The sequence below is a fragment of the Daphnia pulicaria genome, chromosome 6, assembly GCF_021234035.1.
Source record: "Daphnia pulicaria isolate SC F1-1A chromosome 6, SC_F0-13Bv2, whole genome shotgun sequence".
Lineage (NCBI taxonomy): Eukaryota > Metazoa > Arthropoda > Branchiopoda > Diplostraca > Daphniidae > Daphnia > Daphnia pulicaria.
In genome coordinates, this window is record NC_060918.1 from 4,628,200 (window position 1) to 4,651,204 (window position 23,005).

A 23,005-nucleotide genomic window follows, 5' to 3' on the forward strand; every position below is an offset into this window, starting at 1 on the left:
CAGGGTTTTCTTGGTGACTCTTCAAGCATAAGCTCGTCACCGTTGAGCCATTGAGATGTCATTGGTTGCCGTTAATCGGGAATGATGATGCAGCCGAAATGTTTCCCGCTTTTGTTGGCATTGTGGGGGGTTGCTCGCCGATTCATTCCGACTCCTGGCTGGCACCGCTGGGCGCTGGCTGTTTCAAAGAAAGATTAGTCCAACTACTCTACATGCACGAAATTCTGCCAAATGTGCCAATATGCAATTCTCGTTTGATCTCGTCAATTGGACTGCCAAAGTTGTTGGAAGCAGCAAAATATACGAAGAAGAAGAAAAAAGTCGACGGAAAGTGTCTTTTAGCGTTGCGCTTGCTCGTTTAATTCGACAGCACCCAATACAGCGCTGCCTTTTTTGTCTTTCTAAGCATGTATATAATATGACAAAAATACACATACACAAATCGTCGTCGTCAGCCTATTTTAATTATATACTATGGAAAATTGAGAGCCTCCGGGGTTTCGAGAGGAGAGCAATATATTGATTGTTTAATTATGTTCAGTTCAAAGTTATCGAAGCTTCATCTTTTTGTGTCGCGATAATTTGCGGCCGGCTGGCTTGGAACACAATAGGACGACCGATTGAACCAGAGCGAACAAAGCCCAAAAGGCCAAGACGGCCAGCAGAGGTAGCAGGACGTTGCCCATGGGTAATCGGTCGAATTGGTGGGCCCAGTAATTGAGCGCCTGCGACCCGCTGGATAGGCCGCACGGAATCTTCAGCACAAGGCCGGGTGCCTCTTGCCTGGTCAGAGGATTGCGCGAGCATTCAAACGACTGGGTGGCATTGCCAAAGTCCAGCCTCTGCAGCGCATGGAGGGTCCAGCGCAGAGGCGAAGCGAAACGGAGCCACGAAGTCCACGCATTCATCGTCTGCAGCTGGACGGTAAATCCTGAGCCGAGGGCGGTCAACGTCAAGGCAATTGCGCTGGCCATAGTGGCCACGTGCCTTGATGAGCACAGACTCGTCAGAGCCAGGGTCATGATCCGAACGGCGTAAAGATAAAACATCATATAACCTGCGAGAGAAAGTCAATTTGCTTAATACGTAATCAGGACATTGGATAATCATTCGATTTTGTACCTATCTCAGTAAAGAGGCTCTCTGTTGTGTGGAAACCTGCTAGAGTGTAGGCTGGTAGCAAATAGCCCAGGAAAATGCCTCCGGCAGCCAAGAAACTCGAAGTCGTCTGTACAGCAATCGATGAAGCGAAACAAACATAATTATAGAGTCACGTCGATTCCAATTCCAATATTGCACAATGTGCTTTAGAAAACGGGGACAGAGTGATTGGGAGGCTCTTCACACAATGAGCCAATGGAATCCCCCTTTGATAGATTCATTTCATTCTTTTCAAAACTCAATCAGCCGAGCTCGACATGTTTGAATCTTCTTTTCCTCAAAGAAACTCATAGGGGGGATCTTTATTGCGCAGTTCCTCGCGATGTCAATACCGCTCCCGTCTGCAACTCTTTTTGATTAGTTGGAGTGAAGTCCCGAGATGAGAGAGAGAGACACACACAAAGAATGAAGGGGACGGGCGGACGGGCGGGTGGGGTAAATGGACACGGTGGATATTATACCTTGGAAAAGAAGTGAACCCATCGGCCGAAAAGTCGATCCTTGACGTCACGCGCCACCGAGTCGCGCTCCTTCCAGACGTCGCTGATCATCAGCATCAGGGTGGGCCAAATGGCCACCGTTGCGAGGACGTAGTGGAAGGCCAGTCTGTCGTTTATGTCCTCCTGCTCGGCCAGCGTCCCGTGATGAGTTGAGCGCACGTTCCAGAAGATGGCGCCGTGAATGAGAGACATGACGGCGCTCGTGATGAAGACGGACAACCAACGTCGCAAGTTGGTCGGGAAGGTAAACACCAGTGATCGACTGTGACAACCGACAAGTGAATGCACAAAATGGAAATGAGTCATTAATTTCCAAAATGGTAAGGATCGATCGATAATACCCTACGAGTACTATCTATAGAAAGCTGTCTAGAAAGCCTCATTAGAAAGCCGGAAGCTTAGGTTTCAACTCACATCCAGAGAGCGGCAATCTTGAGGAGGAAATTGGCGCGTTTGTTGCGCGGAGGCATTATTCCGGGCGGGCCGGGATCGGACAGTGGCTCTTGACGACGACGGAACGTCTCCGCCAAGTGCTCGGCTCGCTGGCTGGACTCGAGGAGAGCCTCGCCCGTCAGATCGTCCAACGTCACCAAGTCAACTGTATATAGATAGGGATAGAAATAAATGCGGAAAATATATTCCGTCGTCACTGGATATCATCTGAATGTGTGCGGATCAGGTTTGGTTGTTGTGGTTGTATTCAATTACGGTAGTAGTCGGACGGGTTCTTGTAGGCCGGACAGGGAAACTCGATGAAGGCGAAATAGGGAAGCATCTCACGCCTCCGGCCGCAGTACATCATCCGCCCGGAAGAAATGAGCGCCACTCTGGAGAGCATGGTGAAGATTTCGTACGTGGGCGGGTGGATGGTCAGGACCACAATCCGTCCACGTGCCGCCCACTGACGCAGGTACTCGACGAGGAAGAACGTGTCGAAGATGTCCATGCCCTTAGTCGGCTGGTCTAATAGGACCAGATCCGTGTCGAGTAGCAGGTGTGAGGCGACGTTGAGCCGGCGCCGTTCCGACACCGTCAGACGGCCAACGCGCGTATTCCGCACCGGCTCCAGCCCAAGATCCGTAATTAAAGCGTCGATCTATGCAAACATATAACAAAACATTTTTCACGAGCGAGTTCATTAGAGGCGTGAAAAAATAATGAAAGGGAATGAGGAAAAAAACAAAAACAAATATTGAATTTGGTTTCTCAGTTCAAATTGAATCATCGATCCAGCATACAATACAGCGGTTAGAGTCTATATGCGTAAGCTGTGCTCCTCTAATGTTGTCGTGAATCTTGCATGCAATTTATATTAAAAGACTTTTTCGTTTTCTCACACGACGTCAATCGATTATGTTTCACGAAGCGGCGTGACGCTATTGGTCTGAGCTGGGAAATGGTACAGACTGGGTGCTGTGTACCCTGTTTCACTATTTCAGTCCGCCTTTGGCTGGTGTATATTGTGCGTCACAGATTGCGAAGCTTTGTTGACTGTTGAACTTTTTTGATTTAAAAAAAAAAAAAACTTTCTTTTACCGCTTATGTAATAGGTGCCGGAAAGGGGGAGAGGACGACTATGGCCGTCGAAAATGTCAAAGGTTCAATTTTGAATAGAGATAGAGCGGAATAAGAGTCTAGAGAAAAATAAAAGCCTTCACAACTTTCCCCTTTCGCTGTGGCAGCATAACGAAAACGTCCGCCGACATCGCCGGTTTCCATAGAAATTTAAGTTTCAGGAATCTTCGATTGGATATTATATAGACGTTCGCCCAGGACTTCCGTCGATGTGTTCCTCCTTATTATTGGAAATCTTATTTGAACGTCTCTTAGTGCTTCAAGTGTCAACTGTGCGTGACATAAGTTTGTTATCAGTCGTCAAATCCGTGTCTCTTATATGACCACCGCTGCTCGGGAGCCTGCAGCCAAGCAAAAGGGGAAGAAGACGGAAAGCCCGCAGAGGCGAAGGCAAAAAGGTTCTCCGGCAACTTTTCCTCCAATTTGATCGAGAGTTGTCTACAGTATATATAATATGACAAATGCCAATTTCCGTCGCCGGGACTCGGCCGATTCAAAAGGGGACGGTGGATCCAACACATTTATCTAATTATTTCTGCCACACGATTTCCTCGGCAACGCTATGGGGTATTAACGGACAGCTGCCAAGTTACTGCAACAACGTATAAACACAAGAAAACAGATGGCAAACATACAAGAGCAGGGACATGGTTTAATTATCATGCCAAGCAACAGCCAAAAATAAAAATAAAAACCGCTATAACTTTAAAATTTCAAGTGTATCCCCAAATCTAAGGGGTTTGGGTTTTTTACCCTTTTATTTTTCGCGAGGAATCGCCGTTATTTGATTATTCAGCTGAAAGATTTGCTTTCAAAAAGTTAAATATGATGATGCGAGGGATATAGTCTAGACGTCAGTCGAATTCAAAAGACGCTCGTCTTTCTCCCTTAGTATATTAGTCTACTGAATGATAGACCACCAACTTTGAAAAGACGACAGATGACTGGATGGGGGCTTATTTGGTACTTCAATACGCGCCCGATTCGCCCGTCCCGCCTGTCTGATTTCTCTTTCATCTGATTGTTAGTAGCTAGCAGGAGATATAACTCCCAGATTCTCACTCTCGTTTAATGCCACGCTCTCTCTCCCTGTCTCTCGCGATGAAAAGAGATTCGTGACTACACAGTTACAGTGAACGGTCATTAGTTCCTACTTCAAAAGGAGAACGTTCCCCGCAAAAAATAGTGATAAAAATAGCCGAGATTTTCAATTCTTTTGAGAGTACTATAATAATAGTTCTGCTATTTAAATTAAAGTCCTGTCGAATGCCTGCTAGAAAATTTGATATATTCAAATGTCAACTCACTCGGCCTTTGGTGTCGAAATTGCGTGCCGGCCGGCCAGGCGCCTGCAGCAAGGCGGTGAAAAGTAACGTCTGTCGAACTGTCATGTCCGGACACCAGCGGATGTCTTGTTGCACGTAGGCCAATCGATCCGACAAGCCGGACGCTGTTGTAGTCACGCCATTCACAACCAGATCACCGCGCACTTTAAAGCCCCACTGCCGTGGTAAATTGGCCAGAATGTCCAGCAAGGCCGTCCCTTCCCGCTCTGCATTAAAAAAACAACAACAACCAACCAGAGTCAGTCAATGTAAATCATTTGAATCGACGACCAATAAGATCAATCAAATTTAATCACCTGAGGTCGCCAAAATGCCAAGGATCTCGCCGGCCCTGGCCTCGAAGGAGATGTCGTCCAGCAGGTGGATTCGATTGCGGTTCACTGTCGGCTTGTCGTAGCTGAGTCCACGCACCTGCAAGTGCGGATGCTTGATGTGAGGCTGCTGCTGGTGGGCCATCAGCTCGTCACCGTCGTTACTCCCATCGCCGAACTGCTGCTGCTGCTGGGCAAAGTACTCGTCGCGCGGAAAGTATTTCTCGTTGAGCATGATCTCGTCTCGTTGCGGGTAGACGCTGAATCCGGCTCCCGTGACGCTTCCGACAATGCCAGCACTTCCGGTTGGCAGTCCCTGGATGTGTCGGCTGCGTTGATGCTGACGCGAATGGAACGACAGGTGCGATGGCGTTCCACCACCGCCGCCGCCGCCTCCTCCGCCGCCCATCTTCGAATATTTCGATTGCTGACTGACTGGCCGACTATGGAGTCCTCCTCCTCCGCCACCACCACCGACGCCGAGATGATGACTCGTTGGATCTGGTCTTTGACGGTATCCTTCAGCTAAATAATAAAAAAAAATAGTAAATTACAATCAAAATAATATGTGAATGATCGTAAACTGTTTTGGCTCTATTACAAATAAAAAAATACAATTTTGATATCCATGCGGGTATTCTGTGGCGGTGATGTCGCCGGATTCGGAATTCGTTCCGTTCGGTTAGAGAGCGAATCGAAATTATCCAAGAGAAGAATTAAAATGGCATGCGATAATTCAGCTCCATTCTCTCCGGCCGGAAGAATGGAGGCCACGTGTATTCTACATGGACGTCACGCATTCCAGCGCTCATTTTAAGTTGAGCTGGCTCAGACTATGCTGGGCCTAGTATCTCATGAGAGAAGGAAGGTAGTGTATAAGAGCAACCATGTCTATTTTGTTTATTGTGCCGAAGCTTGACGAAGGCGGGGCCGGTTAATCTGTACCGCGGGGGCTTCAGCGGCTTCAGCAATCAATGCGGTCGAGATATTTTTTGTTTCCTTCTATTTTTTACCATCTTTTACCTTGAACGCACTCACAAACGAGGAGAACATGAACCGTACACGAAATAGTAATGTTATGGTATTTACTGTACTCGGGGGGAAAAATATACCCATTAAATCCGTAACAATTGCGACTAACAACTGTAATATAATAACAAACCCTTAAAGGACAAATAACACAAAACGAATCCCGATCTTTTCAGTCATAACAAAACAAGAAAAAAACACACTAGTTTTAGATGTGGATGGGCTATAACGTTTCCGTATCGACGTGCAACAAGCTGAAATATCCCTGAAACCCACGAACAATTTCTGCGATCTTCGGAAGCCGGATCAACGGAAGCGGCTTTTCCCGGTATATGGCACTGCGCACCGCAACAATGGCCGCCGGATTTTTAAACATTTTTTTTTTCTTTTTTTCACCCGCCCCGAATTCTTTTTCTTTTAAGTGCATACATCTTCCTGTTCTCAAGATTTTCCGGATCATCAAGTAAGCCGTACATATAGCAGTTGAGTGCCCGCCCACACCCAAAATTGTTTAAATTGAAAGTTTCGTTATTGCGGAAAGGTTATTATTATTATTTTTTTAAAGACATAATCCGCCAAATGGATTTCATTTCCTGACGTGAAAAGCGTATACGTTATATATAGTATTATACCTGACAAAAGATTGGCTTCGCTGATGCTCTTCATACGCTGCTCCCGGCTTCTGCTTTTATTTCCGTGTTGTGGCCCATCGGCTGCTACCGCTCCGTTTGGATTCTGGATGAGGTTTTTGCGGAAGTCCGGATCGCTGCGCGACAGCAGCAGGTTTTTTGAACGCATGACGGGCGAGCCGTCGTTGCTCGAGTCGTAACCGCTCGACTCTTCGCGGCCGGAGCGCGCCACGACTCGCGGCAAACCGAATTTTAGATACGCGTTTGTATTGTGCGCCAGATTTGATTTGGGTCCGCACTTGGGATGGTTCATGATCGAATTGACTAGAGACGAGATAAGATGAAAATTTGATTCTGATTAAGTTGGTACAAATCCATTTCCTTTGAAAGCGAATTTAAAAAAAATAAGTTTACGACAAAAGTTTCAATATTTAACAACAAAAAATGTGTGTTATTAAAGTTTTTTTTCTTTTGAGAACTTGACGTGATCATCCATACTAAGTACAGTATATCTGTGTAGATTTGAGTGAAGTTTTCGAGGAATCGGAAATAGAAATCTTTGGGTAAAGTGAACTATTTTGGACGTCTACTGTTGGCAACCAGGAAACTTGTGGATTTTTTAAATAAATCCAGTTGAGAGAGAAAAGCACAAAGATCTCTGAATTGTGTAGGTATATTATATGATACTGATACGTACTAGTTGTGGAGTCGAGTTGAAAATTTCCATAAGGCAAGGGAGCCTTCATGTTGCTGCCGAGCGCCGAGTCAGCGAAATCCGAATTGAGATTTTGCCGATAGATCGACCAGGCGTGTAGATCTTCCGCTGTGTTGTTGGCACGGGAGTTGTTGCTGTTGTCGCCGTAAGCCGTTGGGGTGCTGCTGGATTGCAGCTGTGCGATGGCCGGCACCGAGTACCGTCGTTCACGGCCAGTCATTTCCCACGATTCAGCCATTGTATTTTATGATTTTCTATTATCTGGCCAGAAATTCCTCTCTCTCTCTCTCAGCTGGGCTGGGCCGGTCCCAGGAAAATTGGCGCCGTTTGTAGTCGCTTTCCTCCCGTTGAAAGCGACAATTCTTTCGCCCGTTTCTCCGGGTTCCCGTCACGGCGAAATCTAAAACAAAAGAGAGCCAATATCAATTATTCAGTTAGACATAGTTAGTTCCTCCATTCTAGATCAATAATAACTTGTAGACATTCTCTTATTCTCTCCTCCAAACAAAGTGCATCGTTGCTAGTAGTCAACACAAAAGATAAAATGGCAAACAAAAAAAGTGAAAAGGGGGAGAAAGCTTAGTGGGAGGAGTTGGCCGTACTGTTCATTCTCTCTCTCTGCGTGTTCTGTGTGCTCTGTGCGCGCACAATAGGATAATGAGTGTCTTGAGCTGATGGATTAGAAATTTGCGCTGTTGTTACTGTTTGCATTCGATGTATTTTTCCACTTCGGATAGATCGGGGACTCTAATTGGCCAACTGAGATGATGAGAAAGTTCTGCTATACCCCAGACCGCAGGATTGAACTGAACGCCCGATGATTGGCCCCGTTTTCACAATAATTTGTGCGCGGTGCAGGGAAAATTAATAATCGGGTAGTGTCTAGTCTGATAGTCTGATATCTTCACATCACGACTGTCACGGGCCACGTCACGCCAGGCATCACGCAGTCACGCCAATCGACTATTGATTAGGCGCGTGCCACAAGAATGGGAAATTAGCGAAATAAAAAAATAAAAATACCTTTAAGACAGAAAAATGAGCCGCGGTCTACATGCTAAAGCGCATTAGCATCAAGCCATCAAGCGATAACGTTCTCCGCCCAAAGTAGGTTGTGACGAATTCGATCTACGCTTTTACTTGATTATACTCGTGTGTTAATGTGTAAAGTTAATGACGAAGGGATGAGGATTTCCGCTCAATTAGATCACCCGCCGACCACCTATCGTTTCTGAGCCACTTTGACACATATTTTGATTGTTTGGTTTTTATCGTCGAACTTTCTTTATTATACCTGTATACACCAACAAAAGAACTTTCTAATTTGTCGAGAATCGTCGAAGCGGAAACAGATGAAACAAAACACAGTGACTGAGCTATTATGCACTTGTAGACCCACGTTGTTGCGCGTTGCGACAGAGGGATGCCAGTAGATTTGGCAATCGGCAAAGAGAAATGAAGGTGACGTGTCACGGGAAGTTCCATTTTCTTTTCTCGTTTCCTAGTCTCTCATCATCATCCATCAGCATACAACACTTTATTTTCTTTTGGTGCGTACAGTCTGAAAGTCTCTGGCTTTTCATTCCGGATAATTGCGTTTTGACGTTTTTCGGTTTTTTTCGTTTCCGTCTTCGTTGTTTTACTCTTCGTGGTTTGCCGAATGGAGAGAGACTGTTGCCTCAGCGACTGTGTCTTGTACCTGGCAATCTCGTTACCCAGACGCCTGTTACGTGCTGCTAGAAAATGTGAGCTTATTTCCAGGTCGGCAGTTCACCAGTCTAGATCGCGGGTCGTTAGACTTTGTTTGCACAGTTTCATTTCGATTGCTTCGTTCACAATCCTCTTGCAAGCCCATTCCCAGACATTTTTCTCCGCGGTGTCAGCCTTGAGAAAAGCCAGTACAGTCAATGACCTGGCCCGTAAAAATGGCGACAATCATGACACCAATACGAAAATTGGTAGACAACATTAAACTATTAACAAAAAAACCTGAAGCTGTATGGCCTTTGAATAATATTTAAATGTCGAGGAAAAACCGTTGCAACCCGTCCATGCTCGCCATTGTACATCTCGTGTCGTAATAATCTACCGTTGGTTAATCTGACACTATGTAGCGGGGTTCGTGAAAGGAATGTGATTCAAAAAATGACGGCGACACACTGGTGACAGCTGGCAAATCACAAGGTCTACCTGAGATAGGCGTTGACAGCAGTCACTTGTCCCAACGAGAACGGCCTCCAGGTTAATTACCCCGTCCGCGTTTCAGCTGCAGCGTACCGAGAGAGAGAGAAAAGAACGCATTTTCGTCATAACGACTCTGCGAAGGTTATACGCGTCCAGCATTCCGGCCTCATTATTTTTTGAGTTCCAAGGACCTCGCCACTCGTCAAGATTGTCGGTCGACTTGAGCGACTCCGCATGGGACAGCAATCAGTCAAATAATTAGCGCCAATAGCGTTTGCAAGACCACGTTTTGAGTCGCTGAATACGTAATTTGCTCAACGGCGCATATGCATTTCGCATGTAACTGGAAATCTGATAAGTTGACGTAATCAACCCATTGTTAAACCAGCGATCCAGACATACTTTATAGACTGGCCAGCATAAAAGTAGCAGATATATCAGACATTGTAGACGACAGAAGAAAAATAAATTGTCCAATTCTTTCTCGAGTTTCCTGGTGTTGTATCTCAAAATGACAGACGATACAGGAACTCGAGCTGTGACTATCTGTGAGAAGTTCGGCATTTTCCCCACTCCCCTCTGGCTATTAGGAGACGTTTCTTTAACACGCAATAGTGGCACTACACCTCTTGTATACGTATACAGGGGTGCTGGGCCAGCAGATGGCTATTAAAAGCGAATCACGACTTTCTGTTGGCCACAACGCCCGGCCGTTTAATGAGCAAACTGGCTGCTACCACTCGTGAGGCAGATGGCAGCTGCAGCAGTTCCTCTATTAGATATCATTCCTGTTCCTTTAGCCCATGAAGCTATAAAAACAAATGAAATAAAACAAGCCAAACCAACATAAAAACTTACTTGGAAAAAGCCAATCGCCTGTGACTGTTTTGGGCTCGGGGGTCGTTGGCGATAAGAAGAACAATATCTTGAAAAGAATGTGGAGTTCGTCGAGTTCGTCGAGTTTTCCCGGCCGACTGTTGAATTATGAAGCAGTCAAAAAGAATGGAAAAATCAGCCAAACTTTTGGTTGTCACGAAAAAATTGGAATTTTTGAGCGTCTGAAAAGGGAAGAAGAAGAAAACACGGTTCGCACTTGGCGCCCAATCGCGACTGTCTCTGAGCAGAGGGTTCTATACTACACACGTTCACGCGTACACACGCCGGAGGAATGTTTGGAAGCCACGAAAAAATACAAAACTCCCACGCTCGTCAACTTGTTCTATAGTGCACACTAAAAATCTCACTTGCCAAACAACGGACGAACTAATACTTCACACTGTTCAAAAGACTAAACCAAACTCGGCAGGGAAGAATAGAGCAACAGCTGGCGAATTCTCAAATCAAATAACGACTGTCACAGTAGTCACACCGGTGCAGGTGGCAGTCAACTGAAAGACCCGAGCCGAGAGCAGCTCGGCAACATGTGCAACGTAGAGAGTTTGATTATAGACTTTGCAGAGGTGATTTTTCTTGGCTACGCTCTCGAGCTTGTTTAGCTGGATGCCGGGGCTGCTCAGGGCCAAGTCAACCGAAAGGCCACACAATGGAGAGAGAGACGGATATCAAAAAATGGAGGACGGAAACGAGCGAAGAAATAACGCAATTCAACTAAGAAGAAGAGAAACAGCCATCAGTTATATGTTCGTGTAGGTATATGGTCCCGTGCAGCAGCAGGGCGACTGAATAATAATGCAAGAGGCAATCGGTGATGTCATGACGGACACTGGACACACAGGACGACACTTTTGATGCGGAACGAAATGACCACGGCAGGAAATCACACGCTAATGGAATTGTCGGACGAAAACGGATGTGATTATTTCAGGAAGATTTTGACTTTGAACGAATAAGTAGCAGCCGAGACTTGGTAACGTCGCTATGGCGCGTTGTGAACGGCCCACCACTCGTTCAGGTTTGATCATCACAAGTGAAAATCGAGCCGAAAAGGGGGAAAGAAGAAGAAGAAGATGGAGATGAAAAGTAGGAAAGGTATAAGAAAATAAGCACAAAACAAAATGGAGGACCAATTTCGCCCTGAGGCGCTCTTTTGCCGTGAGCTGAGAAGAGCCCAGGTATATAGTGAATGAGGAGGAGCGCCGTGTGTAGATTGGGGAAGGGTCCGTGTTGGATGGAGCGGATGGCTGGCGCTGACTGGAACAACAACCGGTAGAAAAAAGAAGAAGAAAGAATAAAGGAAAAAAATAAAATAACAACAGTTGTCTTTTCCTCTATCACTTTTTCCAGCTCTCGCTCGGTTTACCAAAATGGCAGGTGGTCGACGACGACGATGTGAGGAGAACGGGTTATAAAAACCAACCACCGGTTTGCTGAACCGACTCTCTTATTTTGGAACGCGAAAAAGGAAAGGGGGGAGGTATTTAAAAAAATAAAAGGACTACAGGTAGAGGCGGGATTTAAAGAAAACGAGAATGAATAAAGACGAAAGGTGCAAATAACTTCAAAAATAAAACTTAGTTTCGAAAAGGTTGGCTCACACACAACCCTGCGGGTCCAACAAAAGAACTTACTCTTGCTAGACACAGGCCCCGTGGACTTGCACACACACGCATATATATGCACTTCACCTTTCCATATTCTATGCACACGCAGTGCATTGCTCCCTTTCACATATATAGTCAGGTAGCATGGTAGAAGTATGTCTGTGGGAGACCCGACCTGAGCGAAGAGGGTTGACGTCAAGATGACCAGTCAGAACAAGATACCTGTTTTCTCCCAATCAAATTTAAAAAAAAGGACCGTTGCGTTTGCTCATCACTTCACCAGTTTGTACACAGGTAAAACCAGAAAAAGAAAGATGAACCATCAGAAAATGATTTCGAAAGTCAAAAAAAGCCAATTTTCGACTTGTCTTATTTGTTATTCAAACCAGCGGAAATTCCGTTTTGCATGTGTACACCTGAAAGAGAAAGGTATATTAGGCTGTGTAGATTATTATTCACATGCCTCACCCAAGTCGTAGTATACCAAGTTTATGGGCTTTTTGGTGAAGGTTGCAGCTCAGTATGGCTCCTGTGACGGCGCTCGTTCCCACCAGCCAGCCAGCCACATTCACGCTATCTCGCATGCGAAATGCCATTAAAGAGTTTTCAACTCTGGCGCGATTACCTCATTCGCAAGGATTTCAGCATATGTGCGCATTCTCCGTCTCTCTTCTCTTTGAATAAAACATTTCAGAAAACACCTATGAGGCTATGAACGATTACACACGTTTATACAGTATTTTTAGAATTTCAAATTTCTCCAGAATAAGAAAAAGAAAAAAAAATTGTGAAATGTGAATAGCAACACGTTAATGGCCGGAAGGGTATCTTAACAATTTTTCATTCGATTGTAATTCATTCTGGTTGTTTGGACCAGGTTTGGACGTATGTTGTGCTGTGCAAAGGGGGAAACGAGTCCTGGACAATAACGACGTTGAGCGGCTGGGGGTAAAAGTCGGAGGAATGCGATGTCGACAGCCAGCTAGCAGCAGCAGCCAGACATCGTGCGAAACAATGCGGGCGCTGCTCACGAACCGCTTCCGGCGTCCAAACTCGTACGAGAGAGTTGTATTAGTGACTTCATCTCAACATTCGACTTATAACCAAACAAAAAATTGAGTAACGAAATTTTTAAAATTGAAAATTCGCGGAATAAAAGTTCAAAAAACAAAAACAAAAATTGGATATGATAAAGTTGAAATGTATTTTTTTCTTTTCTTTTTTCTGACTTGTTATTGGAATTCTTTCGGTGTAGTCAGCCAAGACGTGGGAAAGCGGGAGAATGTGTATGTAGGGATTGAAGAAGGAGGTTGAACAAAATAAATGGAAGACGATGAAAGTTTTTTGGGGGGGGCTAAAGGTAAAAATGAATATAAAGAGAAAAAAGGCAAGCAGCAGGAGCACAGCAGCAGAGGAATTATATACTGTACGGCATCTGGCCTACACCGGATGTGGGTGCGATCCGAAGGACCCCGCGCCAACAAAAAAAAAAAACAGAAAAAAAACCTGAGCAGGTAGAAATAGAAGAGTGGGAGGGAACAACACTGTCGTGCCGTTATAGTAGCGATGGTTGTGAAAAAGGAAAAAAAAAGAGAAGAAGTTTGGAAGAAAAAAAAAAAAGAGGAAGATGAAAAAGAAGAAAATGAAGGAATAGAAGGAAAAAGAAGAAAGGCAAGAGAACCCCCGACGGCCACCAACAGCCCGAGCACTAGCTGACAGTCGCTTGCTCGTTATAGTACATCGCTGGTGTTTGTGTGAGAATCTCTCCTATTCGTTTCTTCTCATTCCACGAGTTTTGTGCAGCAACTATCAAGATCCGCTCGACAGAGGATTCTTCACACACGCAAGAGAGGGTACACAAGGTAAGAACCGAAAAAGATAAGTTATATACCATCAAGTAGTTTCAATCTGGACGGTATAGACGTCAGACGACTGCTGGTTATATGTTCCCTAATACATTTATTACGACGAGGTACCTCCGAAAGTAAAATCTTAGACAGGACATCAGATTATAGTTTTCCGTCGTCCGATACTCCGATTAGGACCTGTAGAGATCATCGCTTATTTGATCACATCAATTTCTTGATTGTTTCTATAAAGTTGTCCTCAGCTTGCGGACGAGTATATAGGAAATGTCACGACTCCACGTTACCAACGACTACGTGCTGGAACTCAACAATGTCTACCACGCCGGCCAGGTAAAAGGAAAAAAATTTGCACTTTTCTTTTCATCACAAAATAAGCATCAAATAAAATAACCGTATGTTTTTTATTTTTTCATCCTTCTCGAAATTATACAATAACAGATGGAGGCATCAACCTGTTTGGAGAAGATGGTCGGCAATAGCTCTGTGGGCGTCGTGTTGAAGGACGTCTCAGTTGAAGTGCATGGCGGTGAATTGATGGCCGTCCTCGGCTCCAAAGGTATATCATAACATATTCGATATAATATTGTAGAGATGTGCGTTCGGTTCGGGAGAAGGATAGTCTCTAGAGAGCGGGTGCGTCGTATATCTTGCATAATGATATTGGAAGATCGTCGCTGTTTATTCTTGGAAAAAGCCTCTGCAATTCCCGCTCGTCGCTACGTAATGATGATCGAAATAGCCTTCAGGCGTTTCATGACGATTACCTCTCGCCCCCGGTTTCGGTCTGTTTGCTTTCTGTCGGTACCTTATAACCAACTCGACGATCATAAAAGAAAGTGCACTCAAAGGATCAAACGAGAGAGAAAAAATAAGAAATTGAGGAATAATTTCAACTGCTAGAAACCAGAGATGGTTAATGCGCATTGTTACAAGTGGAGAAAACAGAGGAAAGGGAAGTAGGTATTATTACATCGTTTTGAACGATATAAAGAATGGGTCTGATTGAGTGAAACCGAAGAATGGACGATAATGATGTTCAAACAATATATTTTGTTATTATATTAAAGATTGTTTTTTCCCTCCATTTTTGGACACAGGTAGCGGCAAGAAGACACTGCTGGACGTGATCGCCCGCAGGGCCCAGGGACCCACTCGCGGACAAATCCTGTTGAACGGAGTAAGATGATTCCCCGATGTGCTATTGATTTCACGGAGCCCTGCTCATCATGTCACTTTCATTTACGTCTCAACAGGTTCCCATGTCGATGCGGTTATTCCAGGACAGCTGCGCTTACGTCGGACGGAAATGCCATCTACTGGAAGGACTTACCACCAAACAGACTCTCTACTACGCCGCTCATCTAACGATCGGTACGAGAAATCATTCACGCCAGTGCTCTAGTCATTTTAATAATTACACCAAGGGACCCCCAACACAAATTTACCTTCCAATGTTTGAATTTGACAAAGAAAAGTCAAATCAATCAAAAAAGCGAAAATAGAATAGAAAGTTGCCACGAATTGTGAAATTGCGGACCCCGTGAATAATTATTGCTCGAATTAAAAACAAAAAACGATCATCATCAGTGGCAGTAGGATATTAAAATTATGCCAACCGTAATAAGGGCTGATTATGAGTATATACTCAATGCCGTAACAATTTGGTCTTTCGTTAACATAAATTTCCGTTGATTTGATTGACTTGTTAGGTTCCAAAGTGTCGAGTTATGTCAAGTCGACTCGCGTCAAACAAGTTATGGCCGACCTTGCGCTCGTTCACGTCGCCAATCACGGAGTCCACTTTCTCAACCAGAGTGAATACAGAAGACTTGCCATCGGCATTCAATTGGTATGCAATTGGTTGAAAGCGAAAGAAGATTTTTCAAAGTTAAACCAGTTTGATTTCGTCACCAAATTAATTTGTCTTAATTTGGCTTTATTTTATGTTTTTTAAATCACATTTTTTAAGTTACGAGATCCAGTCGTCATCTTGCTGGACGAACCCACCAGCGATCTGGACCCGTTACACACCTACATGGTGGTCTCCATTTTGTCGAATCACGCCAAAAAGTACAACCGCATCGTCGTTCTGAGCACGGAGAAGCCCCGTTCGGACATCTTCCCGTTCCTGGACCGAGTGACTTACCTGTGCCTGGGCGACGTCGTCTACACGGGCGCCACTCGGATGATGCTCGACTATTTCCGCCATCTGGGATTCCCTTGCCCGGAGCTGGAAAACCCGCTCATGTTCTATCTGTGCCTGTCGACGGTGGACCGGAGGAGCCAGGAGCGATTTCTCGAGTCCAGCAACCAAATCGCGGCCCTGGTCGACAAGTTCCGCCTGGACGGGCGCCCGTTTCGCAAGTGCGCCGTCTCCTACGCCGACCACGTCATGGAAACGGAACACCGGCTGCCGCTGACGGCCTACGGACGGCCCACCACCACCCAAGTCTTGACCAATCTCATGTCCCGCGAGTGGGCCGTTTTGTGGAACTGCGGGTCGCCCATCGGGCGGAGTCACTTCTTCCTCCGGCTCCTTCTCCTGCCCGTCTTCTTCTTCCTGCTCTGGATCTTCTACTACGACCTGCCGCTCAACCAACAATCCTACGCCTCCCGCAACGGCCTGCTCTACAGCTGCCTGGCCGGCACCATGTTCCTCTCGGTCGCTTCCACCGTGGCCGTCCACCCGGCCCTGCGGACCCGCTACTACCAGGAGTCGCGGGACGGCTTCTATTTCGGCCCGTCTTTCATCCTGGCCCGCAGTTTGGCCTCGTTGCCTCTGTCGGTGATGACCGTGGCGGCCGCCTCTGCCATCATCTACTTCGGCATGCCCATCTCGACCAATCCGTTCCAGTACCTGCTGTTCGGGTCCACCCTCTGGGCCGTCCACTACTTCATGGAGCAGCAGACGATGGCGCTGCTGATGCTGGTCAAAAGCTCCTTCAACGCCGCCCTCACTTCGCTTTTTCTCGGCATCGTCTATCTCAACGTCGGCAGCGCCATGGTCCGCGCCATTCCCGGCCTGCCCGACTACCTCTACTACCTGACTTACGTCACCCAATCGCGCTACGCCGCCGCCGTTCTCAACGAGCAGCACTTCCGCAACTTCTCCTCCTTGCCGTCCGTCTTGAACGCAACCTTATCCATACCTTGTCCTTCCGGAACCACCTTCTCCAATTACGGTAATCCAATAGCCGCTAATGTTTTTATATAGTACATCCGGTTTATTCGTTTTGGAAATAAAATTTAAATAATTCCAACTTTTATTAAAAATTAAATTAGGTTGCCGATATTCCAACGGAACTCATTACCTGATGGAGCGCTACCACCTGACGCATCCGCCTTATGACGACGATTTGCGTTTCTGGTTGAATTTCGGACTCAACTTCCTATTCACCGGCGCCATGTTCTTCGCCAACATCATTTTGCATATTGTGCCGTTACCGGCTTTCGTCAAATCGAAATTCCGCGGTTGATTCCGTCTCTATTTGATTTTTCACATATTCACGTTATACAACGATCATCGAATATTATACCCGTTTTGAATCTATACCGCTCCTTTTCGACGTGTAAAGTATTTACTGTATAAAATTACCTGTACGTTTATGAATATATTATTATACACCTACGTTATAAAATTTTGATTGCCGTGTCGTTTTTGTTTTTCAATATATACACAGGAAATTACAAGACAATTCTTTGTATTTCAAACTGGTATACAGTATATAAGTTGAAAACGAAAGAAATGAAACGAAAAAAACAGAAAACAGGATATAAAAAAAAAACAAGTATTAAACGGGGTGGAAATAACACATAAAAGACATATGTTTATAGAAACACTCTTTTGCGCCCAGATGTCACCGCTTCAAATTCTCACGCACACATTCGTTTTTTCGATATATAAGAACATTTTTTCATGAATGTTAATTTCTTCTTCTGTATAATCTTAAGAAAACGCTAGATTGCACATTGCAGCAGTTTAGTATATATGGTAAATAACACCTATATAATAACTGTACTTGGATGATGTTGGAATGGTGATTTAGCATTTCTATTCTTTTGCCTTTTCACTTCTTCCAAGAATTAAAGGAATAGCATCAGTCGACGAAACATGTTACGCACGCATACCGCACTCACTCACACATGTTTTTTTTTTCTCCAAAGAATACGGTACCTACATATTGTTTAGCTTTTCAAAAGAGAAAAGCTCATGTTATTATATATTTCTATTTGCATCAAAGTATCAACCCAAGGAAATAGCTTTTTTTTTTTTTTTTAATTCTAGACCTCCGGCGGATGCTCTACTCTTGCTATAGGCATATATATATGTATAGTTATTGTTAGCGGGGGCTCATTATTGTTAAGTATATAATAGAAATCTGAAACGGACAAATGACGACTACGCAGGAAGGTATAAGGATATTAAAATAATACGAGAGCCAAGAAAGATGAACGCATTCAAATCCTAATTCCTAGGTATTAATTACAGGAACAAGTGGCATTTAAAAAAAAAAGAAAACAATGGGGCGTCGGTAGGTTAGGAAAGGATGACGACATTATTAGCCTGGAAGTCGAAGATGTTATCATTATTTGGTTCTTTTTTTCAAAAATTATTTTTCCTTCTCGATTTTTTTTTCTTGATTTTTTTAATTTTTCTTGATTTTTTTGTTTTCATCGTTCGATTCATTTCCTTAATCTGCCGGCTTTTGCGTCCGTAATGGCGCCCCACAGTTCGAAAATGAAGTCGTCAGTGAAGCCGAAAGCTTCCAGGTCGGAATTGTCGATGGCCTCGGCGAAATCCATTGTGTTTGTCTTCTCCTGGCCCATCTCCCAGATTTGGGTTGCTATTCACGTGAAACAATAGACTCTCGTCATTACAACTTTCATTGGATTATTGTTCTTTAACCAAATTAATGAATTATTACCTAGGTCCGCATCGTTGATACCCATGAAGCTCTCCAAAAGACTGTTGATTTTTTCGACGGCTGCTTCCACTACGCTGTCCGGCTGTACGTAAAACATAGAAATACACAAAAATAAATAAAAATAGTATGTAAGAAATGCAGTGACGTTTTCAAGTGTCATTTAACCGCATCCTTTCAAATTATTGGAGACTCGCTAGAATAATTTTATCGATTTGTGTTTGGTTAGCGACCGATGATTTTTCTCTTTTTTTTCCATGTATCTAGTCTATTCCGATTGCCCTCAACAACAGCCGCAAAAGAGCCTTTGGGAAATTCGAATTTTGTTTTTCTTCTTTACTACACGTAATAGTTCTCGTCTCCTTCCTTCCAAATCCGGAAAGGAAAACCGCAACTCTTCCATCCGCCACTGGTAGTCGCACCTTAAAAGTCTAGTATCCCCTTCATTCTCTTGTTGTCTATAGCTCGTTTTCATTCCTCATTTCTCCTCTTTCATCGTTCTTTAGCTCCCGGTCAAAAGGAGAAAAATACAAAGAAGAAGAAGAAGAAAGAGAAATGAGTACGTTAACACAATAGCAATAGCCCGGAATTATAATTGGTGGATAACAAGAAAAACCTGCGTGAAGGCCACGGTTGAAAGTATCTTTGGTCTATACCACCCTCTGAGGGGTCTGTTATTACAGCTTACGTATATTATTTTCTTTTTCTCTTTTTAATAAAAGATGACCAACAAATCACAGTCCTATATTCTCTCTTTTCCCTTTGTATAGGCATCGTGACATCATACGTTTATAATTCCCGGTATAAGCTAAAGAATAAAAGAAGATACCAACGAAATATGGTATACTTACAGCTTCTTCGACACGAGCCGGTCCATTGGCACGCAGACGCAGCGTTTCTTTGCCAGAACCGTATGATTTCTTGGCCGTACCGGGATTCGTCCTCGGCCCAATGTTGGCTATTTTTTGGTTGTTGTTTAGAAATTCATGTGATTCGGCATTCCAGATGAGAGGCGAAATAGAAGAAGAAGAAAAAATATGTTAAAAAATCATACAAGGAAAAAAAGGTGCAATCTCAAATTAGAAGATGGTGGTGAGCTATTTTTATATATCACAACAAAGAAAACGGGATTCTTTTTTGGAAAAAGGAGCTCTTACAGAATCCGGCTTGAAGGGGTTCGACGAGCCGCATGATGAACGTGGTGCCTTTCGGGATGTCCTTAAGCATCTTGGCCACTTCGTAGTGTCGGCAACCCACCAGACTGGTTTGATCGATACGCTCGATGTGGTCACCGACCTTTGTTGAAAAGGAAACATTTAGACACTTTGAATCTGAATGGAAGAAGTGTCTAATCTATTTGTTGGGAAAGGTTTCCGTTTTTTTTTTATCGGGAGCTCGGCCATTATGTCAGCGAATGAATGGCCAACTGGCAAATTTCAGAAGTGGATAATCTGTCGCCAGTCGACTCAACAACTGCGAAACATTCTTGCACGCCCCGACAAACAGCTGTTTTGGCTGAAAGGTATTCTTAACATCCAACAGCCATATAAGGAACGTCTAGTATAAGCTAGTCGACAGTTTCAACAGGTATATATGTAACGGATCGCATCTCATAGCCAAGCCATTTTCGTCGAAAATGTAAGAAAAAATCCCCAACAACTGCGTCCAGATTTTGACACAAGGAAAAGTATTTCGGCTAAAACAAATGGCGTGACGTAATGGCAAATAATACACTCGATCTGTAGATCCCCAAATGTCATCACCTTCACATTTTTCCTGTAGCAGGACAAACACTTTATGACATTAAACCTTGGGAAATGGAAGACAATTATAAACTGATAAAAGAATTCCCGTCTCACCGACTGATAAGACGAAGACGATCTTTATGATACCTTTAACGATATTCTAGACCCTCGTTAAACTGAATCAAATCAAAATTCAAGAGACCTTTGAGACTAACAACGTGATGTTCCCTGTAAAATCGTCATTCAAAAACATTTCCACTTTTTATTTTTAAATATCCGAAATAACTCACGTTGATGTATTTCATCCTATCGATGATGCTTCCTTCTTTGATACGTTTGATGAAAGCGTAGCCGGCTCCGTTGTCTGTGATGGTCAGTCCGAGAGCATCTTCGCTCTTGGTAATTTCAATCTCCTTTGGTCGCCCTTTAAAAGAAATGCAAATGAATGAATTGTTAATCAGATTCACCTGAACTCAAAAACTTCAATCATTGTCATACCTTTCCTGTGTGCAAATATAAAGTCGTCGAGCCCGATTTGTCCACCCAGCAACTTGTTCATGTCGACTTTGTGGGTGTTGAGCGTGCAGAACAAAATCTGTCCAAATATTACGCAGAGCGCAACAGCAATTATTATTATTTGAGAAAAAAAAAGAAACATCACTCGTGCGCCAACCGGTATTCTCTCTCGTGAGAGCACGCCGGATTCTTTTTGTATTATTATTACGTGTTACAAAATTCAGTGACCCAAATGCCACCCTCCCTTCAGGCTAATTGAATTACATCTACAGGTAGAGACGAACGCGGAGACCAGTTTTCCAGTTATTCCCTATACAAAAAGCGTGTGCTGGTAGTCTGTCAAAATGTCTCCCCCCGGTTAATTTATGCGTAATATGGAAGGAAGAAGACAGAAAGGGGGGGGGGGGAAGGATGAGACGAAATCCACCGACAGCGCCGGGCCCGTCCAGTTCAATCAAATGCGAAATGGGAATTTGAGAAGAAGGTAATACTAATAAGCAATTCGGGACGAACGCGGGCCGAGTTTTTTCATGGAACCGTCCCACGATCTGGGCGTAAATGGGTGGAACGAACTGGAGACACAAATGGGGTGGGAGCAGCTCAGCAGAAGCCACTGGAAAGCGGAAGAAGAAGACCCGTGCGTAGTTAAACACATTTGTGTTATTAAAGAAGCCCCTTTTGTGTATAGGCCCGAACCCCATCGTCTATAGTATTGAGGCAAAGAAAACGGTCGTAGACTTTAGCTGGAAATCTATTTATTTTTCTGTCTGCGTTTTATGTCCGTAGGAGGTATAGAACGGGCCATTATTGACCATTTGAAAAAGGGAAAATATATTCTTGGCTACAAATTTCTCTCTTCGTGTATATGGTACAGATGAGTTAACCTCCAGAAAGTGTTGAATTGCTGTCGGCATTTTTTTTATTTTTTAAGACAGCATCTCTCAGATTCCCTTCCAGGTCTTTTCCTCGACTCGATTCAAGCCGACGGGCAACTGGGCAAAAGAGGGGCTTAACTCAGTTATTATTCATCTTCCTTCATTCGTCTGACCGTCACGGCATCTCACGTTTAAACACAGTCCGAGAGACTCTCCTCGTCATCCGCCCAAAAAGAACTCGGAAAAATAATTTCCCCCTCGCTGCCGGCTTCTCATTCCCATCTCTCCGCAAACCTACGACGATAATACTGATGAGATAACCAACGTTATTAAGCATCCCATAAACCGTCAAAAAATATATATACGGCAGATAAGATTTTCCTGTGACGTCTGCCAACAAATATGCGGCCGCAATCACCGCCCGGCTTATTAGATATAATAAATAATTATGATTCCGGGTTGCGCAGCAAAATAATAAGGAAAAGGTCAATTCAAAAATGGCGCGCGGCCAGAGAGGGTGACTCATCATACTTCGGACGGTTGGATGTCGTAGCACTCGGCGATCTTCTCGTAGAGCTCCTTGACGTTGGTGAAGCCCGAGATGAGTCCGGTGGGCGACCCGTGGGCCTGCTGACAGTGGAAGACCAATTTGGGTTGCGTGACTTTGGCTGCCGCGGCCGCCGACGAGGCGGCGCTACTGTTGCCGCCCGGCGCCGAGTGCTGAGACTGCTGCTGGTGCTGGTGACGTGACGGCGTCGACGGCATCGAGTGGTGCCCGTTAGTGGGTATGGGAGGCAGTGGGTGATGCGGATGGCGTCCACCGCCACTGCCACTCATCGCCGTCTCCTCCATCATGGACGACGGTCCGTTGCTCCCGCTGTTGTGGTGATGATCCGTTTCGCCCGTCATGTGACTGACCGGCTTGCGTTTCTTCGAGAAGAGCGACATGCTGGCCGAATGTCGATTGCAAGTTGAACTCCTTTTCACTCTCTCTGGATATCGCCTAAAAGTGATGGTGTTATATAATCGTCTTGTTTTGTTTGACTTAAGCGATTCGACCCGCTGAGCCGCAAAACCGAAATCGGAAAATCACCTCCTCTGAAAAAACCTGTCGCGATAAATCAAAAA

General features: G+C 44.6%; 3 protein-coding genes and 1 long non-coding RNA gene across 5 annotated transcripts; 2 read left to right on the top strand and 2 right to left on the bottom strand.

Annotated features, from left to right (window-relative positions):
* Nucleotides 1-332: 332 nt before the first annotated feature.
* On the bottom strand, nucleotides 333-11,719 carry LOC124344384 (ATP-binding cassette sub-family G member 8-like). The gene is made up of 10 exons (XM_046797925.1): nucleotides 10,309-11,719; nucleotides 7,249-7,666; nucleotides 6,555-6,875; nucleotides 4,879-5,418; nucleotides 4,544-4,788; nucleotides 2,370-2,757; nucleotides 2,076-2,259; nucleotides 1,623-1,923; nucleotides 1,123-1,228; nucleotides 333-1,057 (listed from the first exon to the last, which is right to left on the bottom strand). Exons 2-10 carry the CDS (start codon nucleotides 7,502-7,504, stop codon nucleotides 549-551), a joined length of 2,850 nt encoding a protein of 949 aa, XP_046653881.1. The 5' UTR covers nucleotides 7,505-7,666; nucleotides 10,309-11,719; the 3' UTR covers nucleotides 333-548.
* A 407-nt stretch (nucleotides 11,720-12,126) lies between these two features.
* LOC124344053 lies at nucleotides 12,127-13,055 on the top strand. The gene is made up of 2 exons (XR_006919524.1): nucleotides 12,127-12,245; nucleotides 12,829-13,055. It is a non-coding gene; the product is annotated as an uncharacterized LOC124344053 (long non-coding RNA).
* A 577-nt stretch (nucleotides 13,056-13,632) lies between these two features.
* On the top strand, nucleotides 13,633-17,442 carry LOC124344051 (ATP-binding cassette sub-family G member 5-like). Of its 2 annotated transcripts, none has more exons than XM_046797445.1 (8): nucleotides 13,633-13,813; nucleotides 14,052-14,149; nucleotides 14,258-14,375; nucleotides 14,917-14,996; nucleotides 15,073-15,190; nucleotides 15,529-15,668; nucleotides 15,789-17,001; nucleotides 17,102-17,442. In XM_046797445.1, exons 2-8 carry the CDS (start codon nucleotides 14,084-14,086, stop codon nucleotides 17,293-17,295), a joined length of 1,929 nt encoding a protein of 642 aa, XP_046653401.1. In that variant the 5' UTR covers nucleotides 13,633-13,813; nucleotides 14,052-14,083; the 3' UTR covers nucleotides 17,296-17,442. The 2 variants fall into 2 exon arrangements, with proteins under 2 accessions (XP_046653401.1, XP_046653400.1); XM_046797444.1 differs by having other exon boundaries at nucleotides 13,634-13,808; nucleotides 14,049-14,149.
* Nucleotides 17,443-17,931: 489 nt separating this feature from the next.
* On the bottom strand, nucleotides 17,932-22,982 carry LOC124344052 (PDZ domain-containing protein GIPC3-like). The gene is made up of 7 exons (XM_046797446.1): nucleotides 22,409-22,982; nucleotides 20,985-21,081; nucleotides 20,777-20,910; nucleotides 19,899-20,037; nucleotides 19,593-19,699; nucleotides 18,745-18,826; nucleotides 17,932-18,663 (listed from the first exon to the last, which is right to left on the bottom strand). The coding sequence occupies exons 1-7, from the start codon at nucleotides 22,823-22,825 to the stop codon at nucleotides 18,503-18,505; spliced, it is 1,137 nt and encodes a 378-aa protein (XP_046653402.1). The 5' UTR covers nucleotides 22,826-22,982; the 3' UTR covers nucleotides 17,932-18,502.
* Between the last annotated feature and the right edge of the window lie 23 nt (nucleotides 22,983-23,005).

What these genes read in the sequence shown, in the direction of transcription:
- LOC124344384 (XM_046797925.1), bottom strand. Translation starts at nt 7,504, where the DNA reads ATGGCTGAATCGTGGGAAATGACTGGCCGTGAACGACGGTACTCGGTG. An exon ending in AAGATTGCCGCTCTCTGGAT is followed by an intron (nt 1,924 to 2,075) that starts GTGAGTTGAAAC and finishes CGGTTGTCACAG; the next exon opens with TCGATCACTGGTGTTTACCT. An exon ending in GGGTTCACTTCTTTTCCAAG is followed by an intron (nt 1,229 to 1,622) that starts GTATAATATCCA and finishes ATTGCTGTACAG; the next exon opens with ACGACTTCGAGTTTCTTGGC.
- LOC124344052 (XM_046797446.1), bottom strand. Translation starts at nt 22,825, where the DNA reads ATGTCGCTCTTCTCGAAGAAACGCAAGCCGGTCAGTCACATGACGGGC. An exon ending in ACGACATCCAACCGTCCGAA is followed by an intron (nt 21,082 to 22,408) that starts GTATGATGAGTC and finishes ATATTTGGACAG; the next exon opens with ATTTTGTTCTGCACGCTCAA. An exon ending in TATATTTGCACACAGGAAAG is followed by an intron (nt 20,911 to 20,984) that starts GTATGACAATGA and finishes TTTCTTTTAAAG; the next exon opens with GGCGACCAAAGGAGATTGAA.
- LOC124344051 (XM_046797445.1), top strand. Translation starts at nt 14,084, where the DNA reads ATGTCACGACTCCACGTTACCAACGACTACGTGCTGGAACTCAACAAT. An exon ending in GACAAATCCTGTTGAACGGA is followed by an intron (nt 14,997 to 15,072) that starts GTAAGATGATTC and finishes ACGTCTCAACAG; the next exon opens with GTTCCCATGTCGATGCGGTT. An exon ending in CGCCGCTCATCTAACGATCG is followed by an intron (nt 15,191 to 15,528) that starts GTACGAGAAATC and finishes TTGACTTGTTAG; the next exon opens with GTTCCAAAGTGTCGAGTTAT.